The 26,937-nt window shown below is 43.5% G+C and overlaps 1 protein-coding gene across 2 annotated transcripts in view; it reads left to right on the top strand.

Annotated features, from left to right (window-relative positions):
- LOC120920724 (probable ATP-dependent RNA helicase DDX60) overlaps positions 1-26,937 on the top strand; it is a 294,719-nt gene that overhangs the window by 127,050 nt on the left and 140,732 nt on the right. For both annotated transcript variants that reach the window (XM_040332971.1, XM_040332963.1), the window contains 5 exons: positions 1,171-1,320; positions 2,187-2,336; positions 10,960-11,079; positions 17,342-17,437; positions 18,092-18,207. In XM_040332971.1, the coding sequence (XP_040188905.1) occupies positions 1,171-1,320; positions 2,187-2,336; positions 10,960-11,079; positions 17,342-17,437; positions 18,092-18,207 (632 nt within the window). The remainder of the gene's footprint in view (positions 1-1,170; positions 1,321-2,186; positions 2,337-10,959; positions 11,080-17,341; positions 17,438-18,091; positions 18,208-26,937) is intronic.

Genomic DNA, 26,937 nt, shown 5'->3' with positions numbered 1-26,937 from the left:
TATATAGAGATTTTCTCCAGTTCTACAGTGTCCTAGAGCTCCCTGCTGGCTGTGGTTATCTTCATCCACATCAGCTTCGGGTACTGATCCTTGCCCACTTTCTTTGGCCCTCTGAGACTGCGTCACTCCTGCGCTTGTTGCAGGTGTGCATTCATCTCGGCATGTCCGAAATTTGTACATAGCATGTCTCGTCTGCATTCAAATCTTGCCTGTTCGACAAATGTTTTGTTCCTGCTTAAAGTTCCACTTAAATTTAAAAAATATTATTATGTTACAGCACACAAATTTAAAATCATATTTGACAAACTTTATTTAACTTTTTAGTTCTGCTTAAAAGTGCATTTTACTTAACTTTTTAGTTCTGCTTAAAAGTACATAATATAAATTTAACCCATAGAGGTGATTCACTAAAGGAATAGAAAATGTTCACTTAGCTTAGTAAATAAGATGAAGCTTCATTGACTTAAAGTGGTTCTAATGCCTATGCTTTTTTTACCCTAATGCATTCTATGCATTAAGGTAAAAATGCCCACTACCTGTTTCCCCTCCCCCACGTCCCTAATCACTAATCTGGCTCCCCTCATTGATCCAGAGCTCTCCCTGGCTGAATCACTGTTCCTTCTGTTCCTGCTTTCATGGGAGACACTGAGAGCAGCGGGAGGCGTGGCCGAGCTGCATTGTGTGTGTCTATGGACGCACACCATGGCTCGAGAGCACACCTGCACAGGTGCCCCCATTAGAACACGGCTTGCTGAGGGGGCACTCATAAGAACAACGGGGTGAAAAGTGCCGGCAGAGGATACCAGAGGAGGTAAAGGACTGCTCTGTGCAATACCATTGCACAGAGCAGGTAATTATATAAAAAAAAGTGACTTTACATTAACTTTAAGATTAACCAATCTCCTGCTAGTAAAAAATATTATTTTTTTGATTCCCCTGCAAGTGATTGAATATTCAAAATTTATAGTTATTTACTATCATTTCCATTGTGAAGTGAACATACACATTTCTATGTGAACAGCCTCTGCTCCTTTAAATAAATCAAACCTGATGTGTATTTCGGAGACTGCATAATGGTAGCCTTTTTCTGGTATATGGCTTTTCCCTAAACAGTGGAAATAGTAGAAAAAAATTATGTGTTTTTTATGTACATCTGGGTTGCAATTTCAGGTAACCAGGTCTGAAAATAAAGAGAGTAAGTATGCAGTTGGAGTTGGGTCATCTCGTTTCCAGATGCAGTATATGGGTCCATATTTGAAGAAAGATGAGAGAACAGATCCAGATCCAAGGATTCAGCATTTTATACCAGATACTTGGCAGGTAGGTTTTAAATATCCTGCTAAACAGCTAAAACACTATAAGTTCATTTGTTTGTTTAAATATTTAGAGTAAAAATGATTTAAAGGGGAGTTCCACCCACAATTTCACTTTTTAAATATAAATACCCCTGTAATACACAAGCTTAATGTAGTCTAGTAAAGTTAGTCTGTAAACTAAGGTCCGTTTTGTTAGGTTGTTACAGCATTTAGATAGTTTATAATCTAGAAATAGACCGTGGCCATCTTAAGCGTGGGCATCATGAAGCCAGACTGTATGACTTCCTGGATTTCAGCTTTGCATATCTCGCACATCAGTGCACAAGCAGTGTAATAGGTTTCAGTCAGGTTTGCAAGGACTACTGGGAAACATGATGCCTATCCCAGAAACCCTTGCAAATAGCCTAGGCAAATAAGGAAGAGGAAGTAATGAAGGACTACAAAATAAAGGTATTTACAAGCAACAAATTAAATAAAAATTGTCCATTCTGAACACTATGAGATTAGAGCATGCAGCACAGACAAACATAAAAAAATGGGTGGAACTCCACTTTAAAATAGAATGTTCCTTTCATCTGTATTTTGGGTCCTCAGATTGCCAGATTTGCTTCCAAAAGTAGAGCATCGGAGTTCATATTTTTCAGGGTTTCAAAGCAAGTGAAAATGTGACTTTTGTTATCTCAATGGTTAGCAATCTTCTGCAACTCCAGACAGGATCAGCATCATTCTTGAGAGCGAAATATTTTCTTACATACAAATGTATTGCACTTTAGGAAGCTGTGTGTGGCTATTACACTAGTAAAAGACTCCTACAACAGTATATTTAGCTGAATTAGAGAGGCAACTGTTAATATTATTTTCTTGGCTCAGAGGGAACTCCTTGATGTGGTGGACAATAATGAATCTGCTGTAATAGTGGCTCCCACCTCTTCAGGAAAAACCTACGCCTCTTACTACTGCATGGAGAAAGTGTTGACTGAAAGCAACGATGGAGTTGTGGTCTATGTTGCTCCTACTAAGGTAAGGTTTGGCACTTAAAGGAAACCTGTCAAAAAGCAGTCTATATAAACAACGACAGGTGGATGCCACCATTCTCCCAGTTTTTTACAGGCTTGTCTAAATGTTGTGCGGCAAACTTTAAATGAGCTTCAACATGCTTTTTTTTCAGCAATGAAGTCTTGCCTGGTGCGCATGCATACAGGCCATGGTGGTTGAGTGCATTACTTATTGTTTTCTTTGAAACAATTGTACCTGCTAAATCCATGTCTTTCTGAAGCTCTCCACAAGTAGTCCTTGGCTCTTGGACAACTCTTCTGAAAATTATTTTCACTCCACTGTTAGAAATCTTGTGAGGATCATCTGGTCGTTGCCGGATTATGGTGAAATTAGGTTCTTTCCACTTCCAGATTATGGCCCCATTCAGAAGCTTAGAAATCCTTCTGTAACCAATGCCATCAGTATGTTTTGCAACAATAAGGTTGCAAAGGACTTGAGAGAGCTCTTTGCTTTTACCCATTGTCACAGACTCAGACCTTCTTATGTCTAAAATCATCCTATGACCACTAGGGGCATAGGATGCCTGAAGAATGATATCTTGGACTACCTGAGATGGGATTATTATGTATTTATTATCCACATTATATTCCAAGATCTGTAGGACTATTTTAACCTCCCTGGCGGTATGATTCTTTCAGAAAAAACATGCTGAAAGCGGTACCATTATTTGCAAGGAAATTTGGCGTTTTATATTGTAGGTCTGTAATTTTTAGAAATAACTCACTTAAATCTGACCAAACAAGATTCTAATAGGCATCCCGGGTATGACATTTTTTTAAAAACAAAATTATAAATTATAATATAATAAATAATTATAAATAATTATAACAAATAATAATATAATTATAATAAAAATTATTCAATAATGTAATCAAATCAAAATCACTGAAATTTGCTCAGTTGCAGAATTGTTGCTGTCATTATTTTTTTTTTTTATGACGAATTTCCCCACAAATCGCTATCGCACAATTCTGCAAGTGATTATAATTTATTATCGCTGTTTTTTAGCTGATCTAAAACTATTTTTGACATAAAGGGACACTTTTGGTTGCTATGGACAATCTACAGTTTGCAGGGAGAAAGAACCGTTTTTATTATATAAAATGACATGCATGAGACAGGACAGACCACTAGGGACAAGGGGGGTGTGTTTTTTTTTACATACAGTACTGTAATCTATAAGATTACAGTATACTGTATGTAAAGTGTTTGTTTACTTTTTTGAATTTGGCACCGTTCTCCGTCCCCGTGCGTCGTAACGTCGCAGGGAACGGAGATCGGCGTCACACAGAGGCACTGTGTGAATCGAGCGAGGTCCCACTCGCTCACACAGCATGGTGGCATCGCTGGATCCAGGGACAAGGTAAGTAAACCATGCCTGTGGATCTAGCGAGGCAAGCCCGAGTCTGACTCAGGGTTACCGCTCACAGCAGGAAAATCTAACCCCGAGTCAGACTCGGGAATACCGCCAGGCAGGTTAAGTTGGTTGATTCTGAACTCAACAGGTTAATTGTAGATGTGACTCTTTCATACTGCTGAATGTTAATGTCCTCACCTCCAGCTATCTCTCTATTCTTTGTGCTAATTGCCTCTATTGTGTGTGTGAAGATGTCCTGTGTTTACGCTTAAGAGATTGTGTATTGTACAGCAGATGAATGAAGAGTCGGGGTGTCTAGTCACCTCGTCTGGCTAAATGATTAGATAAATTAGCTCATGTTAATTATTGTTCTGGCCACCTCCTCTTTACTGTATAAAAGATTGTGTTTTTGATGTTATTAAAGACTCCATACTTAGCACACATACAAGTCTCGTCTCGTGTGTTACAAGGCAGCTAAAATATCCAGTATCTATGTCCAGACTATGGGAAGCAGTATATGACGGAAGCATTCGATCTGGATACGGGGACCTTCCGTGACACCCATCATGAGATGTTTCTTGTGTGACACCTTGGTAATGAGACACCTTTTTATAGGCCATCAGTTGATACTGAACCAGCTGATATTAATTTGCACTGACATGGGGCAGTATTGTTTTCTAATTATTGATACAGTATCTGACAAAAGTGAGTACACCCCTCACATTTTTGTAAATATTTTATTATATTTTTTTATGTGTCAACACTGAAGAAATTACAATTTGCTACAATGTAAAGTAGTGAGTATACAGCTTGTATAGTAGTTTACATTTGCTGCCCCCTCAAAATAACTCAACACAAAGACATTAATGTCTAAAATGCTGGCAACAAAAGTGAATACACCCCTAAGTTAAAATTTCCAAATAGGGCCCAAATAGCCAAATTCCCCTCCCTTGTGTCATGTGACTCGTTAGTGTTACAAGGTCTCAGGTGTGAATGGGGAGCAGGTGTGTTAAATTTGGTGTTATCACTCTCTCACTCTCTCATACTGGTCACTGGAAGTTCAATATAGCACCTCATGGCAAAGAACTCTCTGAGGATTTGAAAAAAAAAAATTGTTGCTCTACAGTGCCTTGCAAAAGTATTCACCTACCTGGCATTTTTCATGTTTTGCTGCCTCACAACCTGGAATTAACATGGATTGTTTGAGGATTTGCATCATTTTATTTACAGAACATGCCCACAACTTTGAAGATGTTTTTTTTTGTTTGTTTTATTGTGAAGCAAACAACAAATAGAACAAAATAACAGAAAAAGTCAATGGCCCAGATTCACAGACATCGGCGCTTATTTATGCCGCCGTAGCGTATCTCCTTTACGCTACGCCGACGTAGCGCAGAGAGGCAAGCACTGGATTCACAAAGCCAGTGCTGCCAAATCTGCGCTGGGTTTCCTAGGCGTAAGCCGGCGTATGTGGAAGTGGGCGTGAGCCATGCAAATGAGGCGTGACCCCGTGCAAATGATGGGCTGAGTCTCAGTCAGACACGTATAATGAACGTCGCATGCGCCGTCCCGTGGACGCATCCCAGTGCACATGCTCAGAATCACGTCGGAACTACTCCCTAAGATACGCCGAATCACTGCCTACGGCGTGAACGTAACCTACGCCCAGTCATATTCACTTCCTACGTAAAATACGTCGGCCTGTGTTCCCTGGTGCAGCCCTTTGCATGGATGCTGCTGAGTTACACCTCCTTTATGGGGCATAACTTTACGCCGGACGTAAGACTTTACGCGCACTGCATCGGGCGCACGTACGTTCGTGAATCGGTGTATCTTCCTCATTTGCATATGTGAATGGAAAATCAATGGGAGCACCAAATGCGCCCAGCGTAAATATGCGCCTACTCTACGCCGGCATAGGCAAGTTACGCTGATGGAATGAAGCCTGTTTTTAGGCGTATCTTTGTTCTGTGGGCACGACGCACAGATACGACGGCGCATATTTACACTTACGCAGCGTATCTCGAGATACGTCGGCGTAAGTGCTTTGTGAATCCGGGCCATAGTGCATAACTATTCACCCCACTAAAGTCAATACTTTGTAGAGCCACCTCTTGCAGCTATCACAGCTCCAAGTCGCTTTGGATAAGTCTCTATGAGCTTTCCACATCTTACCACTGGGATGTTTGCACATTCCTCCTTGCAAAACTGCTCCAGCTCCTTCAAGTTGGATGGTTTGCGCTTGTGAACAGCAATATTTAAGTCTGACCATGGATTTTCTATTGGATTGAGGTCTGGGCTTTGACTAGTCCATTCCAACACATTTACATGTTTCCCCTTAAACCACTAAAGTGTTGCTTTAGCAGTGTGTTTGGGGTCATTGTCCTGCTGGAAGGTGAATCTCCGTCCTAGCCTCAAATCATACACAGAGTGGTACAGGTTTTGCCCAAGAATATCCCTGTATTTAGCACCATCAATCTTTTCCTTAACTCTGACAAGTTTCCCAGTCCCAACTACTGAAAAACATCCCCACAGCATTATGCTGCCATCACCATGTTTCACTGTGGGGATGGTGTTCTTTGGGTGATGTGATGTGTTGGGTTTGCGCAAGACATAGCGTTTTTTTTCATGGCCAACAAGTTCAATTTAGTCTCATCAGACCAGAGCACCTTACTCCATACATTTTGGGAGTCTCCCACATCCCTTCTCACAAACTCACAACGTGCCATTTTGTTTTTTTCTGAAAGTAATAGCTTTCTTCTGGCCACTCTGCAATAAAGCCCAACTCTATGGAGCGTACGGCTTATTGTCGTCCTATGTACAGATACTCCAGTCTCTGCTGTGGAACTCTGCAGCTCTTTCAGGGTTACCTTAAGTTTTGTGCTGCCTCTCTGATTAATGCCCTCCTTGCCCGGTCCATGAGTTCTGGTGTGTGGCCGTCTCTAGGCAGGTTTGCTGTTGTGCCATGTCCTTTCCATTTGGTTATTGTAGATTTGATGGTGCTCCTAGGGATCATAAAATATTTGGATATTTGTTTTATAACCTAACCCTGACTTTTACTTCTCAACAAAATTGTCCCTTACTTGTTTGGAGAGTTCCTTGGTCTTCATGGCAGTGTTTGGTTAGTGGTGCCTCTTGTTTAGGTGTTGCAGCCTCTGGGGCCTTTCATAAATGTGTGTGTATATGTAATGACAGATCAGGTGACACTTAGATTGCACACAGGTGGACATCATTTCACTAATTATGTGACTTCTAAAGGTAATTGGTTGCACCAGAGCTTTTTATGGGCTTCATAACAAAGGAGGTAAATACACACGCACATGACAATTATAATTTTTTTTTATTTCTGAAAAATAGTTTTATGTATATATTTTTCTAATTTTACTTCACCAACTTAGACTATTGTGTTCTGATCCATCACATATAATTCTGATTAAAAAACATTGAACTAAAGGCTGTATTGTAACAAAATAGGTAAAAGGCCAAGGGGGGTGAATACTTTTGCATGGCACTGTACATAAATATGGCATAGGCTATAAGAAGATTGCCAGGACCCTGAAACTGAGCTGCAGCACAGTGGCCAAGACCATACAGCAGTTTACCAGGACAAATTCCACTCAGAACAGGCCTCGCCATGTTCGAGCAAAGAAGTTGAGTGCACGTGCTCAACGTCATATGCAGAGGTTGTCTTTGGGAAATAGACGTATGAATGCTGCCAGCATTGCTGCAGAGGTTGAAGGGGTGGAGGGTTAGCCTGTCAGTGCTCAGACCATACGCCGCACACTGCATCTAATTGGTCTGCATGGCTGTTGTCCCAGAAGGAAGTCTCTTCTAAAGATGATGCACAAGAAAGCCCGCAAACTGTTTGCTGAAGACAAGCCGACTAAGGACATAGATTACTGGAACCATGTCCTGTGGTATGATGAGACCAAGATAAACTTATTCGGTTCAGATGGTGTCAAGTGTGTGTGGCAGAAACCAGGTGAGGAGTACAAGGACAAGTATGTCTTGCCAACAGTCAAGCATGGTGGTAGGAGTGTCATTGTCTGGGGCTGTATGAATGCTGCCGTCACTGGGGAGCTACAGTTCATTGAGGATACCATGAATGCCAACATGAATTGTGACATACGTAAGCAAAGCATGATCCCCTCCCTTCAGAGACTGGGCCGCAGGGCAGTATTCCAACATGATAACGACCCCAAACACACCTCCAGGACGACCACTGCCATGCTAAAAAAGTTGAGGGTAAAGGTAATGGACTGGCCAAGCATGTCTCCAGACCTAAACCCTATTGAGCATCTGTGGGGCATCCTCAAACGTAAGTTGGAGGAGCGCAGGGTCTCTAACATCCACCAGCTCCTTGGAAAAATGTGAGGGGTGTACTCACTTTTGTGAGATACTGTGTATGTATATATATATATATATATATATATATATATATACACACACTGTATATATATATATATATATATATATATATATATATATATATATATATATATATATATTAGGGTTGTCCAGATACCGATACCAGTATCGGTATCGGGACCGATACCGAGTATTTGCGCTAGTACTCGTACTCGCTCAAATACTCCCGATACCAAAATAGAATACTTTTTTTTTTGTGACATCGAGTGGTGCATAGAGGCAGGGCCGGATTAACCGTGGGGCTGATTGAGCTGCAGCTCCAGGCCCCCATCATAATATAGGCCCAAACTTAATTCCCTCACCAGGGCCCGGCGGCCGGCCGACGACCGCTATATAATAAATCCACACGTCCAGGCAGCTGCAGCCTGCATTATGATATAGGCCTAATTGACGCAGTGAACAACATTTAATCGTGGGCCGCGAGTAGCGGCCGCGAGCCGCTGCTATGATTCACAGCAGAGCCGCGGCTATCCACAACAACACAGCCTCTTGTAGCGCGGGCGGTGCCAGTGCGCCGAGGCTGAGCGTGCTCCTCCCCTTCAGTACTGTACTGAACACAGACACTGACTGTAGGCGGAGCTTGACGTCCCCCGGCGGCGTGCGTGACGTCATCCAGAGGCCGTCCCCGGCGTCCTAGGAGTCTCCATTGCCTTGCGAAAGGACCGCACCGCATGATCGACAGGAAAAGTACAGTAAAAAGCAAGTAAGCCATGAGCGCTGGGGAAGTCACTGTCATACAGATGAGATAATGTTTAATTGTGCAGAAGAAGTGTGGGTACAGTACTGGCTGCAACGAACCTGAAGTGGTTAACTTTTTTTTTTTTGGGGGGGGGGGGGGCTATATCAGTGCAGGGAGGCAGCTTATTAGTGCATCTCATCAGTGCCACATTTATGAGTGCCACCCAATCAATGCCAGTGCCACCTATCAGTGCCATCCAATCAATGCCAGTGCCACCTATCAGTGCCATTGGATGGCACTGGCATTGATTGAATGGCACTCATAAATGGATGGCACTGATAGGTGGCACTGGCATTGATTGGGTGGCACTGATGAGATGCACTAATAAGCTGCCTCCCTGCACTGATGCACTAATGGGCACTGATAGGTGGCACTGGCTAGCTGCACTTTTGGGCACTGGCACCGATGAGCTGCACTGATAGGTGGCACTGGCAGTGATCACTCCTTCAATGACATGTAGTTTTCCAGTACCGTATGCTAAAAAAACAGCCCCACACCATGATGTACCAGTTCTTCATAATTCTAAAGAAAATATCCTTAGTCTGTATTGTGGTTTGAAAATGGTCACATGACATTTAAAAAAAGTATCGGTATTCGGTATCGGCGACTACTTGAAAAAAAGTATCGGTACTTGTACTCGGTCCTAAAAAAGTGGTATCGGGACAACCCTAATATATATATATACATATATATATATATATATATATATATACATATATATATATATATTACCAAAAGTATTTGGAAGTGGGAAGCTTGCCTTTACTTGCACATGATGGCATCCAAGTCTTAGTTCGCAGGGTTCAATATTGAGTTGGCCCAACCTTTGCAGCTATAACAGCTTCAACTCTTCTGAGAAGGCTGTCCACAAGGTTTAGGAGTGTAGCCCTGTACACACAGGCAAGAATCTCGTCAGGAAATAAATGTTGTTTTTCCCGACGAGATTCTTGGCAAGAATCTCTTGCCACCCGAGTATACAGACTCTCCTTTCAAAAGAGCCGCGGTTCTCTTGAAAGGAAAGAATGCGGTGACTTCATTGCGAACGACGAGCATGCGCTCGTCACATTCGATGCCGCCGCCGCCGACAAATTTAGTCTCATCTGACCAAAACACCTTTTTCCTGTGGCCTCAGAATCTTCAAAGTGCTTTTTGACAAAGCTCAGTTGTGACTGCATGTGGCCTTTCTTAAGGAGTGGCTTTTTCTTACAACACTCCCATACAAGCCACATTTGTGGTGAATTTGTGATATTGTCACATGCACACAATGACCACTCTTTGACATAAATTCCTGCAACTGCTTCAGAGTTGCTGTAGGCCTCTTGGTAGCCTCTCTCGCCAGTTTTCTCCTGGCTTTTTCATCCAGTTTGAAGCGACATCCAGATCCAAGGAGGGTCTGTTTTGTACCAAATACCTTCCACTTCCTAATAATAGACTTTACTGTGCTTCTAGGCATTGCTAAAGCATTTAAAAAATAATTGTATCCAACTCATGCCTTGTGCCTGTCCAAAACTTAATATCTGAGATTTTGTGATAGTGCCTTGCCACCCAATGTGGATTGTTTGCTTCAGTTGTACTAGCAGGGAAGCTCTTTTCATGCTGAGCTATTCAAAAGGACCACAGCTGATCACAGTTGATTGAGTTAACAAGTCATTTTTCCAACTCAGTGATTCTGTTTTTGAAATTGTTTTTATTTTCTGACATGTTGGTGTTATATCTTTTACTTGGATGTTATAAGTTGCACTGAGTAAATACAGCTGAATAAAACACAAACTATGTCTGTCTTAATTTCAGGCTGCAAAGCAACAAAATTTGATTTTTTTAAAAGGGGATGATTCTTTTCTATACCCACAATATATATATATATATATATATATATATATATATATATATATATATATATATATATACACACAGTATAAAATGGCATTTCACTGTGGTCCTGTGCAGCACAGCGTATGGCTTGCATGTAACAGATTATAAAGAATGTACACAAAAAAAAATTACAAATTTAAAAAAATAATTGACCTACAGAATTAAAGCACATTGTTTATTTTACCTTCTAGGCTCTTGTAAATCAAGTAGTGGCCACTGTAATTAATCAGTTCACCAAAGATCTACCAAAAGGAATTGCATTATGTGGGGTTTTCACAAGAGATTATCGATGTGATACGTTGAACAGCCAGGTTAGTATCATTTGTTAATATTGTAGAATGACATGCAAAAAGTTACTACAGTACATTACACATGGATGAACACTGTGGTACTTAAACCACACCTCCCAATTTTCTGGAATGATAGAGTAACGCATTTTACAATACAATTTGTAGGCAAAGGATATGTCCCTGATATGGCACCATTTACACAGATCACAAAGATCTAATATGCAGAAAATGGCTAAACCAAACAAGTTTTGGACCTCTATTTCTCCTTTTATATTGGGCTTTAAAAAAAAAGCAATTATAGAGGTTGGTTAAACATTTAGTGCAACATAACACTTGGTAGTAAAATAGTACATTTTGTTTAGAGATGTACACATTAAGCCAAAAACAGGGACAACGGAGACTGCATGAGGAACAGTGGGATTTGGTCTCATAGGGAGAACATTAAGTTTAAATGAGAGACAGTGGGAGCTATTCTTAAAGTGATTGTAAAGGTTTTCATTTCTTTTTTTTAAACAACATGTTATACTTACCTGCTTTTTGCACAGAGAGGCCCCCGATTCCCCTTTTCTGCCCCCCCCAGTGGCGCTCCTGGCCCCTCCTCTTCATCGAGTGCCCCCATGGGGAGCCACTTTCCATGGGGGGCACTCATGCGGGCGAGCTCCAGAGTCCTGCTGCTGCATCCATTGACACAGTCTGCAGGACTCTGCCCCGCCCCCGACTCACGTGTCACTGGATTTGATTGACAGCAGCGTGAGCCAATGGCCCCTGCTGCTATTAATCTATCCAATGAGGACCAGAGACAGTGGCTCTGGGGGGCAGCTGCAGCACAGAAGGTTTTTCACCTTACAACCCTTTAAACTTTTCATTTTTTGAGTAGAATAGCTTTTAAAGGTAAGCCGTGGAATATCTTCCTTACTGTAAGCTTACCTAAAACACATTTTTTTATAATCTGACTTGCACATTCATTGCATGAGTTTGCTGTCACAACAAATATGTTTTTAACAATCATAGTTTGTTTTGTCAGCTACGCTGAAAGGCCTCTGTGAGGCTACATGTGTTTGGTCAACTTTCTCTAATTGGCGCAAGTCCTATAAATGGCACAGGGGAGAATAAAGAGGGTGGAAAGGGTGTAGAGGGATAGAAATGTAGATTTGTTAACGGGTTAGAGAGTTGACCGAAGAATTGGGGAGGGAGGGAGGAGTAGAGAATATAAATGAGTGGAGATATAATAAAACATTTTTTAGAAGAGTGATAGGGTGGTCTAGAAAAGGTTAGGGGATGTAGGAGGCAGATCATAGAGTTTAGGGATTTTTGTGTGTTGGAAATATGAGGAATGTTAACTCACGGGGGTTAAGCTGGAGAGCCCTGCTCCATTACTAATTACTTCTTTGGGGAATTATACACGTACACAAACACAGACAAGGGAGATTTGATTAATTTCTTCCTGGAGGGAATCACCTTCCCACAACTCACAGACGACCAAATAGCAATGCTAGGGGCCCCCCTCAGGACTGATGAAATTACTGAGGCACTGGCTAGCTTTGCCAGATCCAAGTCCACGGGCTCCAATGGCCTACCCATTGAGTTTTATCTACAGTATGGTGAACTACTTACCCCTAAATTACTAGCTCTTTATAACTATGCTTTCGAAACCTTTCAGCTACCTCCCTCTATGAAAGAGGTGATTATTGTTCTAATACTCAAGCCAGAAAAGTACCAAAGACAGCCCCCCTCTTACCGCCCTATTTCTTTACTCCAGGTTGATATCAAGGTCCTAGCTAAGGTCATTGCTAACCGTCTCAACCAAGTTATCCTATCCCTAGTCCATACGGATCAGGCGTTTTTTATACCGGGACGCAACACGTCGTTCATTTTATGTAGATTTATATTAACCTTCAGGTCCCACACGAGGTAGCTGGTACAAGGGTGGTGGTGACTTAAGACACGGCCAAAGCATTTGACTCGGTCTAGTGGAGACATTTGTGGAGATGCTTGGAATGTTACGGCTTTGGGCCTAAGATTATGGGTATGGATTCAATTGTTGTATCAACGCCCACAGGCTAAGGTGGTGGCCAACGGGTGGCCCTCCCCGGCATTTAGTCTGACACGGGGTACGAAGCATAGTTGTCCGCTGTCCCCATTGCTATATGCATTGGCAGCAGAACCCCTTGCTATTTCCATACGGGAGAACCCGGAGATACACTGGCTTGACTGAAAAAATCAGTATGTATGCTGATGACACCTTGTTGTCCTTGACAGAAAAAGGGAGTTACCGCTCCAGGTGGGTATGCTGGACAATTAATAGCTTCTCAGGAAACCAGGAGTGCCGGCAATGCACAAGGCAAATGGTAGAGGCTAGAAGAATGGACATCCGCACTTCCAAAAAACCCTTGTGTTGTCTTTATTATAAAAAACAGATGGCAAATGCACTACAAAGTGCAGCAAAAAAATAGAGATAGCAGCCTACGCGTTTCACACTGGACTTAGTGCTTAATCATGCCTACGCGGCTGCTATCTCTATTTTTTCCTGTACTTTGTAGTGCATTTGCCATCTGTTTTTTTTATAATAAAGACAACCCAAGGGTTTTTTGGGGTTTCTATCAAAGTGAATGTCCAGATTGCAATCATTTAGCACCACTGAACAGCAGGGACATTCTATTAAGGCTAGGGAACTACAATCGTGGTCACATTCTTCACACCCCTACAATACAATAGTGCAGAGGGTTAATGTTTTTTTTGTGAATCTAAGAATTTTATAAGGTGTGTATTGAAGAGAGGAAAGCATTGATCAGCACTACTGAGCAGAAAGAATCTATTATATGAAAGGACCAAATATGACTGCCATGTAAATATACCTTCAAGAACTCTAAACAGCAACAAGTATTTTTTTCAACACACACTTTTTTTTAATCTCTTATTATTATATTGGACCAAATTCATGATGAATCTGTGACACTTTTGGTTCTGACAGTGACTTATGCATGAAATTCAGATAGTTCTAAAATGCGCCACTTTTACTTTGTGGCACAATTAATGCGCCAAATTCAAAACACAGTTCGTATCTTTGGAAAGTAGAGCTAATTAAGACCAACTATCTTTAAGTGTACAGAGAGAAAAACTAGCTCAGACAGATTTTGTGAAAGTGTCTCACGTGCATTCTAAAAGTGGTGCATCATGCACCAAATTCAAGTACATGTTCTACAGATGGACATGAATTTGGCGCATGCTACACCACTTTTAGGACACATGAGAGACACATTCTCAAAATCTGTCTGTACCAATCTTTATGATTTCAAGGGTCTACAGTATCTCACAAAAGTGAGTGCACCACTCACATTTTTGAATTTTTTTTATTAAATCTTTTCATGTGACAACACTGAAAAAATTACAATTTGCTACAATGTAAATTAGTGAGTGTACAGCTTGTTAAATTTGGTGTGATCGGTCTCACTCTCTTATACTGGTCACTGGAACATTGCATCTCATGGCACAGAACTCTCTGAGGATCTAAAAAAAAGAATTGTTGCTCTACATAAAGATGGCCTAGGCTATACGAAGTGTGCCAATACCCTGAAACTGAGCTGCAGCACAGTGGCCAAGACCATACAGTAGTTTAACAAGGCAGGTTCCACTCAGAACAGACATCACCATGGTCGACCAAAGAAGTTGAGTGCACATGCTCGGCGTCATATCCAGAGGTTGTCTTCGGGAAATAGACGTATGAGTGCTGCCAGCATTGCTGCAGAGGTTAAGGGGTGGGGGGTCAGCCTGTCAGTGCTTAGACCATACGCTGCACACTGCATCAAATTGGTCTGCATGGCTGTTGTCCTAGAAGGAAGCCTCTTCTAAAGATGATGCAAAGGAAAGCCCGCAGTTTGCTGAAGACAAGTAGAAGAAGGACATGGATTACTAGAACCATGTCCTGTGGTCTGATGAGACCAAGATAAACTTATTTGGTTCAGATGGTGTCAAGTGTGTGTGGTGGCAACCAGGTGAGGAGTACAAAGACAAGTGTGTCTTGCCTACAGTCAAGCATGGTGGTGGGAGTGTCATGGTCTGGGGCAGTGCTGCTGCAGTTCATTGAGGGAACCATGAATGCCAACATGTACTGTGACATACTGAAACAGAGCATGATCCCCTTACTTCGGAGACTGGGCCACAGGACAGTATTCCAACATGATAACGACCCCAAATACACCTCCAAGACGACCACTGCCTTGCCAAAGAAGCTGAGGGTAAAGGTGATGGAATGGCCAAGCATGTCTCTAGACCTAAACCCTAATGAGCATCTGTGGGGCATCCTCAAATGGAAGGTGGAGGAGCGCAAGGTTTCTAGCATCCACCACCACAGTGATGTCGTCTTGGAGGAGTGGAAGAGGACTCCAGTGGCAGCCTGTGAAGCTCTGGTGAACTCCACCAGAGCTTCACCAGTGCAGCAAAATAATGGTGGCCACACATATATATATATATATATCACTGATATTTGTACACTGAGTGCTAGTCCCTGTGTATAACACTGACATCTGTACACAGATGTGTACAGATAGCAATGTTAGTTATAGGGAATAGCACTCAGAGAACAGATATCCAGGAACGGACTGACCATTCAGTGACCCGGGCAGTGCCCCGGGCCAGTAGTGGGCCCCATGAGAAGCTCCTGTCCTAGACTTTACTCCCTCCTTCTTTATATGAAAAGGATTGAAGGTGAAAAGGAGCGGGTTGACATAGGATGGGGGTGGTGTGTACATGGAGAGCACAGTCTGTACAGCTGAGGGCAGTGTACACATTTGCGGTGCATGGCTCCTCCACAGGTGAGGGGTCCCATGAGGAAGTAACCCACCACTGTCCTATGCTGTATCTGGGGACAACTCCACTCATGTCCCTTCCTCTCTAGGCTGAATCCAATCACACTGTGAGTCCAGTCTGGGCGCCACTTCCCCTGCCTGTCTTTTTGTTTTTCTGCCTAACTCTGAACTATGTGGCATGGGAAAGCCTCTGCTATGCCTTAGTTGGGGGACAGCCCTACTCACTAGTGACAAAGGCTCGCTGATCGAGCACTGCACTCTACAGTAAGAGCCCCGCCACTGTGAGTACCCTACTCTCTCTTCCACCCCCCCTCTCTCTCTCTCTGTCACACCCTCTCTCCCTTTCACCCCTTCACTCTCGCTCTCACCCCCCTCTCTTTGTCTCCCCCCCCCTCTTTCTTTCACCTCCTCCCTCTTTCTCCTCCCCTCTATATCACCCCCTCTCTCTCTCTCTCTCAGCCTCCCTCTCATCCCCCTCTCTCACACCCTCCCTCCCTCTCTCTCTCATACCCCCTCTCTCACCCCTTTTCTCTAACCCCCCTCTCTCTCACCCTCCCCCCCTCACTAACCCCCCTCTCTCACTCTTCTCTCTAACCCCCCTCTCTCTCACCCTTTCTCTCTCTCTTATCCCCTCTTTCTCTATTATCCTTTCTCTCTCACCTACTCTCTCTCACCCTCCCTCTCTCTCCCTCCTTCTTTCTCACCCCCTCTATCTTTCACTCCCCTCTTTTTCTCCTTTCTTTCACCACCTCTCTTTCACCCTTCATCTCTCTCTCCCTCTTCTCTCTCACCCCCATCACCCAATCTCACTCCCTCTTCTCACCCTCTCTCTTTCACCCTCCCTCTTTCTCTCACCACCCCTCTCTCTCGCTCACCATCCCTCTCTCTCATCCCCTCTCTCTTTCACTCTACCCTCTCTATTTTACCCTCCCCCCTCTCTCTCTCTCTCACCCTACCCCCTCTCTCTCTCACCTTCCCCCTGCTCTCGCTTCCCCTTAACACTCTCTCCCCCCTTCTTCTCATACCCCCCTCTCCCTCCTATTCCTATATCTCCTTCCTCTTCCCTTCGGTCTACAAAAAGAAGCTGGGAACTATTATTCAGGCTTTGCTGCAGTAAATATTAAAATGACCCCTCTATGCAGCTGAGCTGTAATATGTAGGTGGGACATTGTGTGGGTGTGGCTTGAGTGTGGTCAGGGGGCCCCATGCTCTCTTATTGCCCAGGGACCCCATGAGTTGTCAGTCCCCCCCTGTGCCAGAGCTATCCATCATGATATGCAGGAATGTCAAACGGGGTGGCTTGGGGAGAAGGAAGTACAGGGCTTCTCAACACAGAAAATGGAGCATATGCACAGAGTGTAGCAACCCAGAAAACACAGAATCTGCCAGCATTGCTTTCTTATAAACTATTAATACAAAAATGGGGGAAAATATCTTCACTCGTCTATGTCTCTATGTAATATGATATTTTTTTGCAGGTGTTAGTAACAGTGCCACAGTGTTTGGAAATCCTTCTATTATCTCCACATCGACAGGCATGGGTGAATAGAATCAAGTATATGATATTTGATGAGGTACGTTGTACTATACCACTGTACTGGGTGTAAAGATTGCTGGAGCATCAGGATTGTATATTTCAGTGTCAGATGATCAGCACTGGTAGTTCGGTATAGTACTCCTTGCAGAGAGCAATGACTACTCCAACATCGCACTAGACCTGTGATCCCAACACTAACTCTCCTTTATATAAATCTAACCCTTGCTTTGCATGCACGCCTCTTCTATGTTTGAATCGTCTATACCAAGGGTCTCAAACTGGTGGCCCTCCAGCTGTTGTAAAACTACAAGTCCCATCATGCCTCTGCCTTTGGGAGTCATGCTGGTAACTGTAATTCTTGCAATGCCTCATTGGACTTGTAGTTTTGCAACAGCTGGAGGGCCGCCAGTTTGAGACGCCTGGTCTATACCAACCTTCCTGCATTGAAAATACCACTGCTAAGGTCCAGTAGCAGAATCTTCTGTGGTCAGTTTAGTGGGAGTTCTAGTAGGGGCTGCTGGGATAGTAGAAGCCTACAGGCCTGTATGGACAGGCATATCGCATGTTGTTGGAGTATTGTAAAGATTATAAAAAAAAGCATACGTTTAACAAAATCAACCATATAGAAATAACCTGACAACTGTGATACCAATAAAGTGTTGGCTTAATTTGAAATAATTAATTATTCCAGGTGCATTGCTTGGGAGGAGAGATTGGAGCAGAAGTCTGGGAACACATATTGGCGATGGTTCGTTGTCCATTCCTGGCATTATCTGCAACAATTAGCAATCCAGAACACCTAACTGAGTAAATGTTAACTATATTTATTTATATATGATATAGTATGTTTTTTTTCATTCTCCTTTAATAGACCAAGCTGTCTAGCAAAAGTGTTAGAGAGTTGAGCCAAACCATTTACCACTAAAAGGGGTGCTAAAATTGGTCAGCTTTTATTCATATATGTAAAACTTTTACCCCAAGGAGAAAAAACAGTTTGTTGTAATTAGGGATGAGCTGAACACCCCCCGGTTCGGTTCGCATCAGAACCTTCGAACGGACCGAACGTTCAATCAAAAGTGCTAATTTTAAAGGCTAATATGCAAGTTATTGTCCTAAAAAGGGTTTAGGGACCCGGGTCCTTCCCCAGGGAACATGTATCAATGCAAAAAAAAAGTTTTTAAAACTGCCATTTTTTCGGGAGCAGTGATTTTAATGATGCCTAAAGTGAAAAAAAACAGTAAAATATTCCTTTAAATATTGTACCTGCTGGGTGTCTATAGGATGCCTGTGAAGTGGCACAGGCTTCCCGTGTTTAGAACTGTCCCTGCACAAAATGAAATTTCTATAGGAAAAGTCATTTAAAACTGCTTGCGGCTTTATTGTAATGTTGGGTCCCAGCAATTTGGATGAAAAGCATTGAGAAAAATGGCATGGGTACCTCCCCCAGCCCATTACCAGGCCCTTTGGGTATTGTATGGATATTAAGGGGAACCCCGCACCCAACTTAAAAAAAGGAAAGGTGTTTTCTTGTGAAAAAAAAAAAAAAAAAAGGAAAGGCGTGGGGCCCCCAGGACCTATATACTCTAAACAGCAGTATACAGGCGGTGCAAACAAGACAGGGACTGTAGGTTTGTTGTTAAGTAAAGTCAGTTTGTAATTTTGAAATGGTACATTTTTAAAGGGTAGCTCCAGCCAAAAAAAAATGTTGTAAACTTTTTGGAAAACATAGGGAAGGGTTATCACCCCTGTAACATTTGTTTTGCTGTCTGTGCATCTGTTCAGATGACTTCACCTCACTTTCTGTCCGAATGACAAATGTTTTTTTTGAAAATTTGGGGTTTATAGTGAAAAACAAGGATTGGTGATAAAGCAGCAGTGGAGAGGAGACACCTCTTACAGGAGAGAATTTCCCTTCCTAGGGGTAGATTTCCTCTCACTTCCTGTTGTCTCCTTCTGTTTGCAAGTAGGAGTCGTTTGTAAGTTGGATGTTTGAAAGTAGGGGCCTGCCATATATACTCTGCAGAAATTTGGGCCTTAGGTGTTGGTGTTGCCACAACACTGTAAACCCTCACAGTTAGTCTTGGTGGGTGCTGGAACTCCCTGCTGTGAACTATTATATCAACAATTGTAACTACATGCCATTTTTGAACAGTGGAAAAAAAATTGGACCTTTTTTGGTGGTGGTGGTGCTGCTGCCACAACACTGTAAGCCCTCACAGTTACTCTTGGTGGGCGCAGGAATGGGTCCTGCTGTGAAATATTAGATCAAGAATTGTAATTGCATGCCCCAGTTAAACAGGGGCAGAAAAATTGGGCCTCAGGCACTGGTGCTGGTGCCACAACACAGCAACCCCTCACAGATACTCTAGTTGAAATGCAGGAATGAGCCCTGCTGCAAAGTATTGCATCAAAAATTGTAATTACACGCCCTGTTAAACAGGGGCAGAAAAATTGGGCCTTAGTCACTGGTGGCGGTGTCTAGAACAACAAATTTTCTTACAAGCTATCAGCATGATCATTGAGGAAGAAGAGGATATTCACTCAGCATAACAGGATAGTCACTCAGCATAACAGGATAGTCACTCAGCATCAGCATAGGCAGTCTTGAAGGGATCTGACATTTAAAAAAAAAATATTCGGTTACATCAGCATCAGGTGCTTGGTAGCTGGTGGTGATCCAAGACTGATTCATTTTTATGAAGGTCAGTCGATCGACCGAGTCGGTGGACAGGCGCACCCTGTGATCGGTTACAAAGCCTCCAGTAGCCCTGAATGTGCGTTCCAAAAGAACGCTGGATGCAGGATAGGCCAGTAGCTTAATTGCATACTGTGCAAGCTCTGGCCAGTGATCCATCCTCAAGACCCAGTAAGCCAGAGGATTTTCAGTGGGAAAGGTGTCCAAGTCTGATCTTGCCCCCAGGTATTCCCAGACCATGTAAAACAGACGCTGGCGATGGTTGCTGGAACCGATCATACCTTGGGGTTGCGGATTAAAAAATTGTCTGAATGCATCAGTCAGACGGCCACCTTCTCCACGGCTCCTTCTTTGACTGACCGAAGCCTCAGCAACACGTTGTCCAGGACCAGGATTTTGTAACCTCCCAGTCTCTGGGAACGTGTTGCATAGACCTTTCTGCAAGGCCTCCCAAAGATATTTCACCACCTGCTCCCTCTGCGACGGCAAGATAAGGTCCGCAACCTTACTCTTGTAACGTGGATCAAGGAGGGTTGCCAGCCAGTAATGATCCCTCTCCTTGATAGCCCGAATACGAGGATCCTTCCGCAGGCTTTGCAGGATCAGGGAGGCCATGCAGCGTAGGTTTGCTGAGGCATTTGGTGCGGAGACCTCTGGGTCACTGAGTATGACGTGATCCGCAGCCACCTCCTCCCAGCCACATACAAGTATATGGGTTTCTTGGGACTGTAATTGATCCCTTGAAGACTGCTGCTGATGCTGAGTGCTAGGCTCCACCTCCATGCTGACAAAATCCTCCTCTTCCTCGTCCTCTTCCTGTGTGATAGGCGGGCAAGCAGGAACACTGTCTGGATAAAGGGGGCCTTGAGAGGTAAGGAAGTCCTCCTCTTCCACCCTCTGTTCTGCCTCAAGTGCCCTGTCCATTATTCCACACAGCGTGTGCTCCAACAGGTGGATAAGAGGGTCAGTGTCACTGATGCATGCACTGTCACTGCTCACCATCCTCGTGGCCTCCTCAAATGGTGACAGGACAGTGCATGCATCCCTGATCATGGCCCACTGGCGTGGGGGAAAAAAACAAGCTCCCCAGACCCTGTCCTGGTCCCATATTGGCACAGATATTGATGCCCCTCTACTGCGTGTGCAGCCACTGCAGCATGGCCAACGTAGAGTAACACCTGGTGGGCATGTCACAGATTAGGCTGTTCCTGGGCAGGTTGTATTCCTTTTGGAGGTCAGCCGAGCACTGGCATTATATGACCGTCGGAAATGCCCACAGAGTTTCCTGGCCTGCTTCAGGACATCCTGTAAGCCTGGGTACCTGCCCACGTGAGCAAAACAGGGCACATGGGTCCGTTGTCCCTGTCAGAGGGCGGAGAGGTGGTTGGTGCTATTGTCGCAAACCACCATTCCTGGCTTAAGCTGGCATGGCGTCAACCACCTCTGAGCCTGCCCCTGCAGAGTTGACAGAACCTCTGCCCCAGTGTGGCTCCTGTCCCCCAAGCACACCAGCTCAAGCACTGCATGGAATCTTTTTGCCTGCGTACCTGCGTAGCCCCTTTAACACCTACGGAGCACTGCTGGTTCCGAGGAAGAGGCAATGGAGGAAGAAGAAGAATAGGAGAGGGTGGAGGAGAGAGGTGTGTCACAATCACCAGTAGTAGCATTTTGGAGGCGTGGTGGTGGAACCACCTCCATCACTACTGTACCTTGTCCTGCATCCTTCCCAGCTGCCAGCAGAGTCACCCAATGCACCGTGAAAGATAGGTAACGTCCCTGTAGATGCCTGCTGGACCATGAGTCTGTGGTAATATGCACCTTACCGCTGACCGCACTGTCCAATGAGCCATGGACATTGCCTTCCACATGCCGGTAGAGAGCCGGAATCGCCTTCCGTGAGAAAAAGTGGCGTTTGGGAACCTGCCACTGAGGTACCGCACATTCCACAAACTCACAGAAGGGGCAGAGTCTACCAACTGAAAAGGCAGCAGTGGAAGTGCTAGCAATTTAGCCAAGCTACGATTTAACTGCTGGGCATGTGGATGGCTCGGAGCGAACTTCTTTCGGGGCAGGGAAATTTGCTTGGTACAATCTGACATCAGTGTACCTATAGCAGATTGCCTGCAAGTACTTGGCTGTGACACACACACAATTCTACACCTTCATTCCTCTCAGTGCAGGTTTCAGAGAGGACTGAAGGTATAGTGGGGTTGGAGATCCCAGCTGATGAGGAGCAAGTAGAGGTACGCTTTGTTCTTTGGTGTGGGTCTTTTAGGTACGCTTGCCAACGAACTGCATGGCAGGTCGACATATGTCTGATCAAGCATGTGGTGCCCAAGTGGGTGATGTTTTGGCCATGCGAGATACGCTTGAGACATATGTTGCAAATAGCAGTGGTGCGATCTGATGCACTCGTCTCAAAAAAGGCCCACACCAAAGAACTTTTGGAATAACGCTGAGAGACAGCAGCGCCCTGCACATGAGGAGCTCTGCGGTGTGATGCAATCGGTGTGCTGGCCCCTGGAGGGCATCCTGCCTCCTTTTAGATGTGCCTCCTCTTCCTCTCTCCTATCAGGCACCCATGTGGAGTCAGTGACCTCATCATCCCCTCTCTCCTCATCACTGCAGCAAACCTTGGAGTATGCTGCAGCTGGGGGAACATGACTACCAGATTGCTGTCCATCTTGGGCACCCCCTCTCTCTGGGCTTACGTTACTGCCTTCCTCTAGCTGGGTACCATCATCGGAGCCTTCAAAATTCTGCACATCCTCCTGCAGCATGTACCCAACACTGTTCGGGGGACTCCTCAGGAGGACATGGTGGGGCTAGGGAAGGAGTGACTGATGCCATTGAGCAGAGGGTAGAGGCCACGTTGGCAGCTGCTTTGCCAGACAACGTACCCTGAGCCTGGGTGAGGGAGGATGAGGATGGCTTGGTCATCCACTCTACCAAGTCTTTGGCATGTTGCGGCTCAACACGGCCAGCTGTCGAAAAAAAGGACGAGCATGTCCCACGGCCACATGCTGCTGAGGATGCACCGTGTCCACAACCAGCACTGTTGCCTCTAGATGTAGAGCCTGCTTGCCCTCTTTTATCGTCTTGTGACTCTCTGCCTCTCCTTGTTGTCCTTCCAGACATACTAATGGCCTGCAGGGAGATGTAGCTGCACAAATACTGACAATACTTGCAGATCCCTGCCTGTAGTATTAGTATGAGAACACCAGCAATTGTAGTCAGGTAGCTTTAGGTACACACTGTGCAGAGGACACAGTACACCAAGTGAAAATACTTGCAGATCCCTGTCTGTGGTATTAGTATGAGAAAACCAGCAATTGTAGTCACATAGCTTTAGGTGCACACTGTGCAAAGACACAGTACACTAACTGACAATACTTGCAGATCCCTGCCTTTGGTATAAGTATGAGAACACCAGCAGTTGTAGTCAGGTAGCTTTAGGTGCACACTGTGCAGAGGACACAGTACACCAAGTGAAAATACTTGCAGATCCCTGCCTGTGGTATTAGTATGAGAACACCAGCAATTGTAGTCACGTAGCTTTAGGTGCACACTGTGCAATGACACAGTACACTAACTGACAATACTTGCAGATCCCTGCCTGTGGTATTAGTATGAGAACACCAGCAATTGTAGTCAGGTAAGATTTAGGTGCACATTGTGCAAAGGACAATAAAACTGAATAATGTATGTCCCTGCCTGTATTTGTATGAGAACACCAGCAATTGTATTCAGGTAAGCTTTAGATGCACACTGTGCAAAGGACAATAAAACAGAATACTGTATGTCCCTGCCTGTATTTGTATGAGAACACCTGCAATTGTATTCAGGTATGCTTTAGGTGCACACTGTGCAAAGGACAATAAAACTGAATACTGTATTTCCCTGCCTGTATTTGTATGAGAACACCGGCAATTGTATTCAGGTAAGCTTTAGATGCACACTGTGCAAAGGACAATAAAACAGAATACTGTATGTCCCTGCCTGTATTTGTATGATAACACCTGCAATTGTATTCAGGTATGCTTTAGGTGCACACTGTGCAAAGGACAATAAAACTGAATACTGTATTTCCCTGCCTGTATTTGTATGAGAACACCGGCAATTGTATTCAGGTATGCTTTAGGTGCACACTGTGCAAAGGACAATAAAACGGAATACTGTATTTCCCTGCCTGTATTTGTATGAGAACACCAGCAATTGTATTCAGGCAAGCTTTAGGTGCACACTGTGCAAATGACACAGTACACTAAGTGAAAATACTGCAGCTAGCACAATCACCTGCCTACCTGTCAGTATATTAGGAAGAGCATACAGGAATGGATCTAGCTAAACTGAATACAGTGTATAAATATATATACAACACCTGGGATGCATATATATCCTCTACACATTGTCACTGCAGCTAACTGACTCGCCTGCCTGCTCTATCTAACTCAATTGAAATTACACTGTCACTCTCTCTCTCTGTCTGTCTTTCACCAACGCTGCAACACACTACACAATGTACTAAATCCCCTGAGGCATAATTGGCCAAATCTCATCCCTAGTTGTAACTGCTTATAAAGTGTTAGCTGGAGTTTGACTTCATTTATTAGTCAAGACCATCTAAATCTGCTAGTGCATCAAACACTACCCTCTCCACAGAATGACAATACTGCTGTGTAAGGGTGTCTCTAATGTTCCTTCATCTAGAATAAAGACACCCCAAAACAAGAAGTGTGTTACTGGCAGGATCACCAGTTACAAATAAAGGTAAAAAAAGCCTAAAAAAGGAAAAATTTACGTAGCCACCATGTTTAAGAATTAGTAAATTGCAATATATTACATTTTGTTTTGGGGTTCAATAACGCTTTAAGTAAAGGTGGCAATACAAATTTAAGAAAATCAATGAGGAGAAGTTGTTACTTATAATAGTCAGTCTATGTAGGAACCCTTGATACCACACAAGATTTCGTGATGTGTTGGAAAACCCACACTTAACTAAACACTAGTCAATATTCTTTCCACATTCCTATCTGTGTGCAGTTTGAGCAAAGATGTACACATGTATTACTTGTCTTTATTTTATGTACGGGCCAAGCTTTTGGCCTGTGAAGATGCATCAGTTTAACATCAGTTTTAGATAGTTCTAAACCTATTCAGAATTCATTGGCAGGTGCATTTGAAGGTACTCCTTCAAGCAGGATTTGCGCACCCATAGGCTTGTATGGAAATGCAAAACTTGTTTAAAGTGAACAAAAGCCTGTTGACACAAGCATTAATACAGATGTTCTACCCTATGTCTACCCTAACTTTAAATGTTGGCCCAAATGGGGCCTTTATGATGTAAAGGTCCAGTTATTCATTTACCAAATGCTGATTCGCTCTTTGTATATCCATGAGTACAATTCAAAGGGAAAAATTGCTGGTCAATCATGATGGGAGCTAAGTTACAAGAAGTATGTCTCTCTGGCCTTTATATAGCAAACAAGTTACTAGCGGTTTCACATAGGCTATACACACGCCACTTGTAAATCATTTTAATAGTCTTAATTGTAATTACTCAGTTACAGTTCTCTAGAGCCCATAATCTCATAGTTACCAAGCAGCTTTGCTAGTGTTCAGAGTTGCCAAGGAATTTCCAATGTTTTGGAAACTCCCCAGACAAACCTACAACTATGCAGCTGTGCAGCTGCAATTCTGTGAATGCTGCTGCTAGACTCATCCACCTAACTAAGCGATCTGCGGTTGCTGCCCCACTTTTCCCTCCACTGGCTTCCACTAGCCTGGTGGTTCTTACCTTTTTTGAGTCACGGACCCCTTTAAGAATCTGATGAAATCTATGAAACCCCTCCCGAGAAATATTCATATAAACAAAACTTTGCATTCAATTAATATATGTACTTTATTTTATTGAAATTTGATTTCCTAATATATACTGTACAGTATATGACATACACAAAGTTTGAATAAAGTAAACAATAAAAAAACTCATGCAAAAAGTAATGTCCTCTCATTACAGAAATTAAATACAATCATCTTATACAAAATTAAACAAAACAATTTTAATTCTGCTCAAGTCTACTATTATTACTACTACTACTACTAGAAAATGAGGCACAAGATGGCAGTTGTGAAGAGAACAATAATACAGATTTACAGTCTGTGCTATAAGCAATGGCAGAGTTTTATTGAATTTCCATTAACTGGGACAAGAGGGAGGAATGTTTAGTGAATGTAAAATGTTATTTTTTATCTGACCCTCATGGACCCACTGAAACCCATCCATGGACCACTAATGCCTTGTACACACGATCAGAATTTCCGATGGAAAAGGTCTGACGGATATTCCGACCGTGTGTGGTCTCCATCTGACTTTTTTCTATCGGAATTTAGAAAGAATTCCGTTCATCTGTGTGAAACTTGGACAGAGAAAAAAACACGCATGCTCAGAATCAAGCGACGCATGCTCAGAAGCATTGAACTTAATTTTTCTCGGCTCGTGGTAGTGTTGTACGTCACCGCGTTTTGGACGATCGGAATTTGGTGTGAGACTGTGTATGCAAGACAGCTTGAATGGAATTCCGACGGAAAAATCCATTAGAGTTTATCCCCACGGAAATTCAGATTGTGTGTACAAGGCATGAGGGGTCAATGGATGCTAAATTAAGAACCCACGGCACTAGCCAAACATTTAAAATCCAAAAAACTAACAACAACATACAAAGCCTTCCATAACACTGCCTTCAGCCACATTACCAACCGTATCTTGACATATCACCCAAATTGTCCACTTTGCTCCTTCCTAAACCTCTTTCTCTAGCATCCACATCACTTCCTCCCAT

Source organism: Rana temporaria, chromosome 1, assembly GCF_905171775.1.
Source record: "Rana temporaria chromosome 1, aRanTem1.1, whole genome shotgun sequence".
NCBI classification, from domain to species: domain Eukaryota; kingdom Metazoa; phylum Chordata; class Amphibia; order Anura; family Ranidae; genus Rana; species Rana temporaria.
This window is presented reverse-complemented; position numbering and strand designations above follow the sequence as displayed.